The 13,306-nt window shown below is 30.9% G+C and overlaps 1 protein-coding gene across 17 annotated transcripts in view; it reads right to left on the bottom strand.

Moving 5' to 3' along the window:
* Positions 1-2,222: 2,222 nt before the first annotated feature.
* LOC123273887 (histone deacetylase 5) overlaps positions 2,223-13,306 on the bottom strand; it is a 132,521-nt gene continuing 121,437 nt past the window's right edge. For 9 of the 17 annotated variants that reach the window (XM_044741410.1, XM_044741421.1, XM_044741416.1 and 6 more), the window contains 4 exons: positions 11,929-12,275; positions 11,282-11,836; positions 2,534-2,673; positions 2,224-2,449 (listed from right to left, as the gene is read on the bottom strand). In XM_044741410.1, the coding sequence (XP_044597345.1) occupies positions 2,386-2,449; positions 2,534-2,673; positions 11,282-11,836; positions 11,929-12,275 (1,106 nt within the window). In that variant the 3' untranslated portion in view covers positions 2,224-2,385. Of the gene's footprint in view, positions 2,450-2,533; positions 2,674-11,281; positions 11,837-11,928; positions 12,276-13,306 lie in introns of all 17 variants that reach the window. The other 8 variants (XM_044741450.1, XM_044741468.1, XM_044741425.1 and 5 more) reach the window with 1 other exon arrangement.

Below are 13,306 nucleotides of genomic sequence, written 5' to 3'. Positions count from 1 at the left end.
GCACTTTGATATATTTTTCATATATACAAATATATAAATATATAAAATATATGAAAAATTGATGTGGGTACTCAAATGAAAGGTCTCGATGAGTGTAACATCGGGATAAGCTTATATTTTAAAAAATGTCAATAGTTTTCAAGATATAAGGTCATTTCTTAATTATGTTAAATTGGACTGTACTTTCTTAAATATTGACGTTTTTAAAGATATAAGCTCATTCCGATGTTAAACTCATCGAGACCTTTCATTTGAGTCCCCACATGGCATTTTTGATATATTTTTCATATATACATATATATATAAATGTATAAAATATATGAAAAATTGATGTGGGTACTCAAATGAAAGGTCTCGATGAGTGGAACATCGATATGAGCTTATATCTTTAAAAATGTCAATAGTTGACAAAATGCAAGGTCATTTCTTAATTAAGTTAAATTGGACTGTACTTTCTTAAATATTGACGCTTTTAAATATATAAGCTCATTCCAATGTTACACTCATCAAGAGCTTTTATTTGAATACCCACATGAATTTTTGATATATTTTTCATATATACATATATATATAAATATATAAAATATATGAAAAATTGATGTGGTCACTCAAATGAAAGGTCTTGATGAGTGTAACGTTGGAATGAGCTTATATCTTTATAAATGTCAATAGCTCACAAAATACAAGGTTATTTCTTAATTATGTTAAATTGGACTGTACTTTCTTAAATATTGACGTTTTTAAAAGTATAAGCTCATTCCGATGTTAAACTCATCGAGACCTTTCATTTGAGTCCCCACATGGCATTTTTTATATATTTCATATATACATATATATAAATGTATAAAATATATGAAAAATTGATATGGGTACTCAAATGAAAGGTCTCAATGAGTATAACATCGGGATGAGCTTATATATTTAAAAATGTCAATATTTCACAAGATACAAGGTAATTTCTTAATTATGTATCTAGAGATACATTTTCGAATGCAGCCTAAATATTTATCATAATAAATTAATTATCGGTGAGAATGTAATGAAACCTTTAAAAGGCACAAATTCAAGTCAAGACCTTTGCAATGACACTAAATTTCACTAAAAAAAAAAACGAATTTTTTTATATGAATATCCTGGAAACAAAATTTTTTATTATTCTCTTAATAATATAGATATATATTTACAAAATATACCGAATCAAAATTTTTACAACATAAGATTTACATTAGTCAACTTTCATATTACAATTTATTTCTAGTAAATATATTCAAATATACTTATAATCACAATAATATTTTAATTAAAATTTTCAATAATAAAAAAATTTTTTCTCAACATTAAAAACAAAGAAAAATAATCAATATAACATAATTTCAATACGCAGTACCATAAAAAAAAAGTAATTGTGTTATTGACCAGCAATCACACAAATTCTCGATTAATAGAGAGAAAAAATTTGTATCTAACTCTATTGTCTTTTTATTTCATCTCATAATTACTGTTACACATTTAATGATGTAACATTTAATTGTTTTGTTCATATTCAACTATTATACATTTATTTTTATTTTTTAGCGTTATTTAAAATAATATTACAGTGGCTTGATTAGAACATTGGGCGTGATAATTATGAATTCTTCGTTGAATCATTTACATAATGTAAATTTAAGTGTTATATATTTATTTCTAATAATAGTAAAATATTGAATTTACAATAAATGATTCGTTGTCTATTTAAGACACTCATACAATTAATATGTTATTTAAAATTAATTAATTATTTATATAATTATAAATTATATAAATTTAATAATTAAAGGTGTAAAATAATAATAATAGAAGCAAAATTATAATTATAATTATATTAAAATGAAACAAAAAAAAAAATATAATTATTTACAAATTACGTATCGGTTCTCAAAACCTTTACTTGTCTTATTTATAATATTTTTATATCATTAAGATATATTTACAAATAATTATTTTATATTGTTAAACAACGTCAATATTCAAATATTGTTCAAGATAAAATTAACAAAAAAATTATCAACTTTTTTTTATCAAATCTTAAATAATTTTTTTTTTACAATATAATTAAAATTACGGCCCAGCCGTGAAAACTTCAATTTCAATAAATCTCCATTGAAAAATTTTTTTTTTAAATATGGAGGGCTCCGGTATGAAAAAATTCATTTAATTAATTAATTAATTAATTAATTAATTTAATAAATTTGGTATTTTAATTTATGTAAAAATACGGCAGGTATTTTAAACTTATTAAAATATTTGAATTTTTTCTCTCAATAGACTAATTAAATTCATACGAAGATCCATCAACAATTAATTTAAAATTCATAAAAACATTGAGGATTTTTTTTTTATCATTTACTTTGTTTCATCCTGCTCCATTGGCTCTTCGGAAACTTCACGGGAATGTTCGGGCGTTTTTCTGTAGTTAAAAAATAAATTTTATAAGTACTTATTTTTTATTTAAATCCATGTACTTATTATTTAAAATTATGATGGTAATTACGTTAAATTAGTCGGCTGCTGCATTGATAGTGAAGCCATTGCAGACACAGTATCTGTTTCATCGTGTTCTTTCTGGCTCGCTTGGACAGCACTCATTGCTACGGTATGAGCAGCTAACTTTACACAAGGCCAGTGTGACATCTGTAACAATTGATAAATTGTTAACCATCAGAAAATTATTCATAGATCTTGATGAGCTTAAATTATGTGTGAAAGTACCAGACTACTATCTTCCGTTCAAAATTAAAAAATTAATCATCAATCCATTCATACGTTATATAATTAATTGAAATCCCCCTACTAGTCTACTGTCCCTACGACGAAGTGTTTGGCAACAAAATTATAAACCGGGCAAACTTAATTGATTTGTATGTAAAAAAATGTGAGGAATTCAATGATGCTATTTGCCAAACTGCATGAGTAACAGCAAATTAGTTATTAGCAAAAAAGTGTGCAAATCGATGCTAGGTCATACTTTAATCGCTATTTATATTATAGTTAATAAAGATGATTGCCTAAAATATTTTTGGCAAGCTCCATTATTGGTTCATACGAACCAACCATTTTTATAAAAATCAATTAATTATTAGTCCAAAATAATTAATAAACTTTACAAGCGAATGCTAACAGCTGAGTGAGTTACCGACGCAGTGCGCGCAGCTCCGAGCGACTGGCGGCGATGCGCGCGCAACTGTTTCGTTCAAATTACCCTTCTAGGTGATGTCTCTGATAAAAATAATTTAACGTGATAATAATTATTTAATATTACATTCAACTGATAGTTGTTACTATTTTTACTTTTAATATTGACATTATACTCATTCAATATTTAAGTATAAAAATTTTAATTAATTATCAGTAAATATTACTGCAAAAAAATCATTTATACTCACTTATACCAGGAAACTTAGACATCATTTTCTTTTTAAGCCACGAACAGTTACTAAAATCTTTTATATAATTACAAAGCTCGATAAATATTTAAAAAATTCTGAAATTAAGTAAAGTATTATAAGTGTTTTAGGATGTCAGATAAATTAGGTAAACACATATATACAGTATTGATTTTTATTTGTTCAAAAAATACATATTCATTTTACGGTTTTAAAAAAATGGGATACAATATTAAAAGGTTCTTCATCGTCTTCTTCAGCCGCTACACTGGTTTCAAGGGATTTTTCTTTTTCAATAGCTTCTTCGTCATCTGAATCAACGTCGTTATGGGGTTGATTTTTCTCACAATTTGTACAAGCGTCCCCACTGCAATATTTGCATGAATCTGTACACGGCATTCCGGATTTTCTGCATGTACATTGGCTACTGTCACATGCAGTTTTGCAGGCACAATCAATGTTTTTTAGTAAAGCATCAGGTGCTACTGGATGGGTAGTGGTAATAGGTTGTAAGTAATGAAGGATGTCATTTTTTTTCCACCCCCAATATGTTGGATTGATTTCTCGATTTCCGGTCCATAATTGTACTTGGTAAAATACTCGTAAAGAATGGAATTTAGCTGCGTTATCTGTTGGTGGCAATAAAGCAGGAGTAATTTTATTTTTTTTACTAGCACATACCCGATGATAAACTTTATGTCTACTTTGACATAATGATGTAGCGTCCGTTAATTTATAAATCTTATAAAAAAGAAAATTTCCAGCGGTGGCGATACCGTCAATTTCGTTTGCTGGGTTATTAAATAAATCAAGCCAAATTTTCATAACGTCCATTGATTTCATGAAGCTATTTATTATGGATATTTTACCATAATTATAAATAGCAGACGTAGTTTGACATCCTGTGAAAGCGTGTAGAATTGGTAAATATTTACAGTAATCGACAAATTTCTCGCGAATTAAATCAATTGAATAAATTTGTTCATGGGCTGCACCGACATTTGGTTTTAAAAAATAGAAATGTTTCTCTGTCACAACAGAGCTTAAAAGCACAAGGAGATCGATGTTTTCACTGGCGAGACACTTCACACCGGTAGACGTGACAGAAACAATGGAATCAACAACAGTTTTTGCAAAGTATTTAGGCTCAATAACTTCAACCTGTATATTTTCTTCGATCAACACTTTTTTCAATAGATTGATGAAACGTGATTTATTTGCGGAATTTGATAGTAATTTATCTTTTGCATGAGTAGCAACATTAGCTTCTGTAAATTCAATAGTGCAACATGAAGATAATAATGATTGTTTATATTTCATTGCAGCTATTGGATCTTGATCAAGGAAGCCTTCACCCTCAAAGTAAATTTTGACATTATTTTTGAAATTATTTTTGACAAATTCGACATACTTGTTGAAAATTCCTCTGTAGTTTGTTGCTCCAGTCCAAGTTACTTTCTTTAATAAATACTCTCCGTCTATAACGAAGAAGCAATCATTTTTATTGAAATTTGATTTATAACTGTCAAAAAATTTAAAAAATGAAATTTTCGGAACACGCATTGTTTCAAAATCTTCGAATAATGTCAAAGGAAACGGACATAATTCAAATTGGAAAAAATTGTTCAATTGTTCTTCTGACGGAGATAAACGAATCATTCGTTCATACAACATCATTGGGTCGATCTGTATTTTTTTACCATTGACAACGAAATTACTTTTGCTGGTCGCAATTGTGATCACTTTGCTCCTGGATACAGCTAAATTATCGAAACTAGTACTGTTTAGTAACATTTGATTATAAGATTCTTCGCCAATTCTTTGAGCATCAAAACAATTAACATCAGGTCCACCCACAATCCCCGTCCCTATATTAATTACTTGTGCCAACTCCAAAAATGGCGGATGCTTTTCTAACCAATTAGAAAATAGTTTTAAATCCTTGTAAAAACGCTTAATGTTACCCTCATTTAAATCTTTGTGTTGCTCGCTGTGTATCGAATGTGTTCCCGTGAAATCTTCAATGCACTGACAGATTGGCACCGTAAATGGCAAGCTATGAATCCAGGTTGACAGTACACTCGGTGTTACTCCACGTCCGTGGGTAAATCCTTTACCAACATCTTTTCCCACTCGCATAAGAGTTTGCTCCGTGTTTAAATCAAGTGAAAGACCACACCAAAACTTTTCAGATCTTCTAATTGTAAAGTTTTTGATACAATTAAAATATTCTTGCAAGAAATTATCACCATATCGATCGATTAACTTATCTTGAGCTTCTTTATTTGAGTCGGATAGATTTTTATAATGTTTTTGCAATTTTAAAATTTCTTCGGCACATAATTCATCACATAATTTATCTAAACTGTCACCGAAACGAGATTGAAGTTTCTCTTTTTCTTCTTCAAATTCCATGGATGATTCTTGATATCTGGTCTTCAAATCAGTTAGATTATCATGATAAAGATCCACAACCTTTCTTCCTAAGTAATCGTTGTAATAATTTTTTATTTCTTCCTCTGCAGCTTCACATAATTCTGAGTAGTTATTATTTTCCACCTGCAAGCGATTCAATTCACTATTGTACAATTTTTCAGAGTTGATTTTCATTTTTGTCTTCAAATTTAGCATATCCTGAAGATAAAGATGAGCAGATTTTAAGTACTGATGCCGTCCACCACTATAAAAAAATGGCATTATTGATTTAATTGTAGATAAATGAAGATTCCAGTTGGTAGATCGGTCTGCATGTAACAATGAACGAACTAGAGATATCATGCGAACATATTGAATCCAAAGTTTCGAAGTTTTGCCTCTTTTTTCTAGTTTATCCATCGTGGATTTTAATTTTATTGTAATGTCAGCAATAATGTGATTTGATACCATTCCTTCTAATGTTGAATCTACATCTGATGATAAAATACGTTCTGCTGCTTCTTTTTCAAGGTCCGTTAGTTCTGATTCTTTTAAAATCATCAGTAATAAAGCTGTTTGAGCTAAGAAATGCCCTCGAATAGCTCGGGCATAACTTTTTCCTGTCATCATTTCTTTAATGGAATTCCCAGCATAAACCGTTCCAAATAACTCTTCAATTCCACTGCATTTCATAATGTGTCCAATCGCACCGAGGTAAGCCATTAGTAAATGAAAATTACCTAGTTTAACTACGACTGATTCAAACTGACTTGGGTCAGTGCTAGCAATAATTTTCCTAGCTTTCCAGTGTAAGGGTTGATCAAATGTTATACAAGTGGTACCTTGTTTAAGTATTTCAGCATTTTCTCGTGCGACAACCATGCTTGTGTTTAAAGCGTCCTCAGAGGTTGCGGGCAAATCAATAAATTGCATGAAAAGAGTTTGTGAAACTTCATATGCTCGATGACGGGTGTGTTTTTCCATAAAACCTGCCCATGGGGGATGATTTTCTATTCTTAAAAACACTCCTAAGCTCCATAACACTTCTTCTTTAGACATAATGTATTCAGATTCCGGAATGTACTCGTCGATTGAAGTTGTTGTACCAAGTGATGCTGCGGAATTTCTTAGATTTAATACATCTTGAATGAGAATGTCTTTCATTGACCGGTTCATTTCGGGTTGAAAAGGAATAATCGGCACTTTATTTTCTATTTCCACCTCAGCAGCTGCAGGAACAGTGGATAACCTTGGAATACATGGTAAAGATGGTACATTAGATTTTGGAACAATTACTGCAATATTTCCCAAAACATGAAAAGTTCCTTTGCCATCAGTTGTTCGCGTGTTATGATCAGCGTTATATGAAGCAAATTGAACAAATCTACCAGGAGAATATGTAATCGTTTTCATTGAAGTACATTCCTTTCTTGAAAGACATGAAGCCTCAAACAATCGAACTTCTTTATAAGTAGCACCAAAACCCATTGACGATATTAGATCTATAAGCATTTCAGAACCAAAATTTTGATGTAAACTGATTGACAGACCTAATAATACAGGTGAAATAAATGAACGTGGTCGCACCAATGATATTATAGAATGACAAATGCTCGTGACTTTTCTTTTCAATTTGTCATCACATTGAGATGATTCATCATTGTCTATCCGTTCAGCAAAATTTGGATCTGTAATTTCCTCACCATCGCTGTCATCGGTCAAACCATCAGCAGATTCGTCAAGGCTCATGGCCGATGTATCATGGCTGGGTGCATCACTTTTTCGAAATTTGCTTTTATTAGGATCCATAGTCAGATAATTAAAAAATGTTAACAAAGAAGAAGGGATATTATCTTCAGCATCTTCCAAGAAGTTATTGGGTGGTGGATAAACGTCGTTTCTGTATATCTGCTTCCGAATATCTTCTCGCAATATTATTGCAGCAGCTTTAACTACTTGCAGACGCCGATCTTCTGCATTGGAATTCTGCATCAATTTCAAATGTCGAACCAGAAGTTTATCTACCTTCCCGGTGAAAGTTAACACACACTTACTTGAGCCAGTACGTGAAAAATACATTCGATCTCCAAAATGATCTTTCAAGAGTCTGATAAAATGATTTTTGGTTGGCCGCTGCATTCCCATTTGATCATATAATTTATCAAGGTAAAATTGGCAATCGGACGAATTTTCAATAAAAGAGCAAACTTTTTTAAAAGTGTCCTGCGTTTCTAGATCAGCAGGGCGTCCTTGATGTTCCTGAACAGTCGGCTTTCTTAATAAAAATTTAGAAACACATGGCTTATGATAAACTGCGTTTCTTTCAAACAAATCAATATCTTCTGGTAAACGACTCGTCACAGCGACCCCGAGATGATCATCTTTAACGGCAGCAGCAACTCGTATTTTTTGAAGCAAGTCCGTTTTTCCTGAGTATACACACACTTTTCTTCTTTTATTTTTCGGCCTGAATCGTTCCCGATCTTCACTACACACTTCATTGCAAATAAAACAATAGCGAGAATAGTCAAATGCATCTGATTTGCTTGGAGAATCATCATCAGCAACTCTTATCACCTCTGCTGCTCTTTTTCTCGAAGTCTCAGCTTTCTGTAATGCAGATTTTGAACTTGCTCTACTTAAATATGCTTTTCTGCATTTATCGTGTAAATGTACAACTTCTAAATCTTTCCACTGCAGCCACAGATCATCATCAAATGTTTTACTTGCTTCAATCAATTTCACTGCACCTTTTGAAAGAACCCTAGTTCTATCATTCACAATTTCAGAATGACAAATAAGGCAAATATCATTTGAGTTTTGATTGGCCATTTTTCAATACTGAGTTTAAAATTTATGAAAACACGTGTATAACGAATAATTACTACCTCGTGATTCACTCACTACACTGTATTAATATTTTATTACTAGTTTGTACTTATAAAAATATATAAATATATATATATATAAATATATATATATATATATATATATATATATATATATATATATATATATATATATATATATTTAAATGTTAAATTGAAAATTAACTGAATAACTTAAATGTTATTTTATCGCACTGTGAATGAAGGAAAAGTTTTAAAATACAAGATCGTATGTAAAACGTCTATACGTACAGAATATCTGAGTCAGAATGGCGTAGTCTCATCAGGTCGGGTAGTATATTTTCTAAAACATCAGTAGTATAGACAAATGTTAAACACATGATAGTATAAGAAGGTAGTATAAGAAGGAGAAGTAAAGCAGATGTTGAAATTTTCGAAGGTCAGCTTAGGACCCTTGCCTGACAATCTAATCTATTGTTAACCGAAACGTTGGGCTCTATACCTGAGCTGTAAGACTAAGTGATTTTATTTTCACATCAATGTATAATATATATTCAAAAATTCTAAGTAAATTTCTGATTTTAATTTGACAAAAGGCTACAATATATTTTAATTTGTTTTTAATGACGACGTTAAAAACTAATTATAATATTGCAAATAGCTAATTATAGTATAAGTTAGTATAAATGGTTTTTTCGTAGTTATTTTTATACTTAAATAATTATTATCACGTTAAATTATTTTTATCAGAGACATCACCTAGAAGGGTAATTTGAACGAAACAGTTGCGCGCGCATCGCCGCCAGTCGCTCGGAGCTGCGCGCACTGCGTCGGTAACTCACTCAGCTGTTAGCATTCGCTTGTAAAAGTTTATTAATTATTTTGGACTAATAATTAATTGATTTTTATAAAAAAAATGGTTGGTTCGTATGAACCAATAATGGAGCTTGCCAAAAAAAAATATTTTAGGCAATCATCTTTATTAACTATAATATAAATAGCGATTAAAGTATGACCTAGCATCGATTTGCACACTTTTTTGCTAATAACTAATTTGCTGTTACTCATGCAGTTTGGCAAATAGCATCATTGAATTCCTCACATTTTTTTACATAAAAATCAATTAAGTTTGCCCGGTTTATAATTTTGTTGCCAAACACTTCGTAGTAGGGACAGTAGACTACTACTACGAATTATGAAATATAAAATGATATCTGAATTTCAGAGATTATTTTTTAATGACTTAATGTCTCATGAACTCAATTGATATCAATTTTCTATTGATTTTTTTCTATTTATAAAATATTTTGTATTATAAATTATTCATTAAATTCATTCTATAATTATAGAATTCACTGTCTTTCTCTTTATTCAATCAATAATTTTAAATTAATAAATATGTCTGTGAAAAAATTTTTTTTAAATATATGGCTATGTATGATTTGATATCTTTTTATTTAAATAATTTTCATACTAGGCCATATATGACCATCATATCAGGCCATATGTACCCATATTAGATCAGATGAAGTCTGATATGGCCATATATAGATTAATATGGCAATATATGGCTTTATATATATTGATATGACCATATAGAGCTTTATATAAATTGATATGGAGATTTGTATATACACATATGGCCATATATGGCTTCATATGTATTGATATGGCCATGTATGGCTTCAAATGTAATTATATGGCAATATATGGCTTTATCTATATTAATATGGTCATATAGAGCTTCATATATACTCATATGGGTGTATATGGCTTCATATATATTGATATGGCCATATAGAGCTTCATATATACACTCATACGGCCATATATGACTTCATATGTATTTATATGACAATATATGGTTTCACATGTAATGATATGGCCAAATATGGCTTCATACATATTCTTATGGCCATACATATTGATATGGATCTCTACATATATTCATATGGTCATATATGGCTTCATATATATTGATGTGGCCATATAGAGCTTCATATATATTAGTGTGGCCATATAAAGCTTCGCATACATTCATATGGCCATATAGAACTTCATGTATTTTCATATGGAGTTTTATATATACTCATATGGCCATATATGGCTTCATATGAATTGATATGACAATATATGGCTTCATATGTATTGATATGGCAATATATGGCTTTGCATGTAATTAGTATATATGGCGACATATGGTTTCATATACACTCATATCGCCCTATAGATGGCTTTATATAATCATATGGCCATATATATGGTCATGTATATGGCTTTATATAATCATATGGCCATATATGGCTTCATATACACTCATATCACCATATATATGGCTTTATATAATCATATGGCCATGTACATGGCTTTATATAATCATATGGCCATGTATATGGCTTTATATAATCATATGGCCATATATATGGCTTCATATACACTCATATCGCTATATATATGGCTTTATGTATACTGATATGGCCAATTTCCATATTAGGACAGTAATGGTCATATTAAAAAATTATTAATTCGTATATCAGGCCATATAATAAATTTTTTTTCACACCTTATAATAACAAAGACAAAATTATCTACCTGAATAGCAATAGTTTTCTGTAGAGTATCAATAGCATTTTGACAGGGCACCCTCGTGAGTTCTTCATCGCGAATCGGAGTCGGTTCATCCCCTAGCAACGCCCTGACACATTCCTGAGCAGAATCACAAATGGCAGCGAGATCATAGCCACCCTCTAAAGCAAGAATGACTTTGCCGTCAGCGAGTTCCAGCAAATACTGCGTCATTCTTCCAAAACACGCTGGACTAACATTGTACCCGCCCAAAGGAGCCGGGTGTCCAGTCGCTGCGTCGAATCCCGCGGATACAATAACGACGTCCGGATTGAACTCCTTGGCAATGGGCATCACGACGGTTCTGAAGGCCGCTAGATACTCAGCGTCGCCCATGGGAGGATTCAGCATGCCTGACCATGAAATATTGACATTGTACCCGAGTCCGTCGCCCACTCCGCACTCTGTCGAGCCTCCAGTTCCAGGAAAGAAGTTTCCGTCGTCGTGTCGGTGGATTGACAGGTAAAGTACACGTGGGTCGTCGTAAAACATTTGCTGCGTTCCATTGCCATGATGGACGTCCTACATTTGTAAATAGATTTTTAATAATTAATTGACAAGTTCAACTAAGTAAGTAAATAAATAATTTATATTTAACTTTAAAAATTATTTACCCAGTCTAAAATAAGAATTTTTCTGGTATTCAACTTTTGTTGCAAAAGTTTAGCAGCTATAGCTACAGAATTAAAAAAACAGAAGCCCATGGCCTGATTCGGCTCGGCATGATGACCTGGCGGCCTGACAACAGCGAACCCATTTTTTATGTCACCCATCGCTGCTTTGAAGGCCAAGTCAACAACACAACCAACAGCCATTCGCGCCGCGGGTGCCGTGTGGAGGTCGTTCCACGTTGTATCTGAGTCAACACCCACACCGCCGCACGGCAGTCGTACGAAATTTTTAATTGGCAGCGGCGATAGCTTTGATAGATCTAATTTTTGACGGTTTAGCGGATTTGTACCTGAAAAATTATTAATATTCATTATTTATTTACAATTTTTACAATTAATTTTCTTTTGATATAGTTTCACTTGCACTATAATTAATTAAGGACCAAAAAGGCATAAAAAAAATTTTTTTGCTATAATCTAATTAATTAATTTAGTAAAAAAAATTAGAAATAAATTTTTTTTATAGTACCTATATCAGATCAAATTAAGTCTGATATTGCCATATATGGATTAATATGGCCATATATGGCTTTATATATGTAGATATATAGAGGGCCATATAGAGTTCCTTATATGCTCACATGGCGATATATGGCTTCATATATCTCTCGTATTGCCATATATATGGCCATATATGGCTACATACATATAGCCATATATTGATTTTACAAAAATTAATTAATTAATTATTTTTAATTTTTTTATATTATTTATGAGAGATCAAATAAAGTCTGATATTGCCATATATGGATTAATATGGCCATATAAGGTTTCATATATGTAGATATGGCCGTATAGAATTCCATATATGCTCATATGGCAATATATGGCTTCATATATCTCTCGTATTGCCATATATATGGCCATATGTATATGGCCATATATTGATTTTACAAAAATTAATTAATTAATTATTTTTATTTGTATTTTTAATTTTTTATATTATCTATTTCAGATGAAATGAAATCTGATACGGCCATATATGGATCAATATGGCTATATATAGCTTCATATATATAGATATGGCCATATAGAGCTCTTATATGTTCATGTTGCCATATATACGGCTTCATAAATATGACAATATATGGCAACATATGGCCACACATGTATGACAATATATGGCCATATATATGGCAATATATGGCCACATATGGTTATATTTAGTCACATATGTATGGCAATATACGACAATATATGGCAATATATTACCACATATGTATGGTAATATTTGGTCACATATGTATGGCAATATATATGACAATATATGGTAATATATGACCATGTATATGGCTATATATATGGCCATGCATATGGTAAT

Source organism: Cotesia glomerata, linkage group LG1 (genome assembly GCF_020080835.1).
Source record: "Cotesia glomerata isolate CgM1 linkage group LG1, MPM_Cglom_v2.3, whole genome shotgun sequence".
Lineage (NCBI taxonomy): Eukaryota > Metazoa > Arthropoda > Insecta > Hymenoptera > Braconidae > Cotesia > Cotesia glomerata.
Note: the sequence above shows the minus strand (reverse complement) of the source record. Positions and strands in the feature narration are given on the sequence as shown.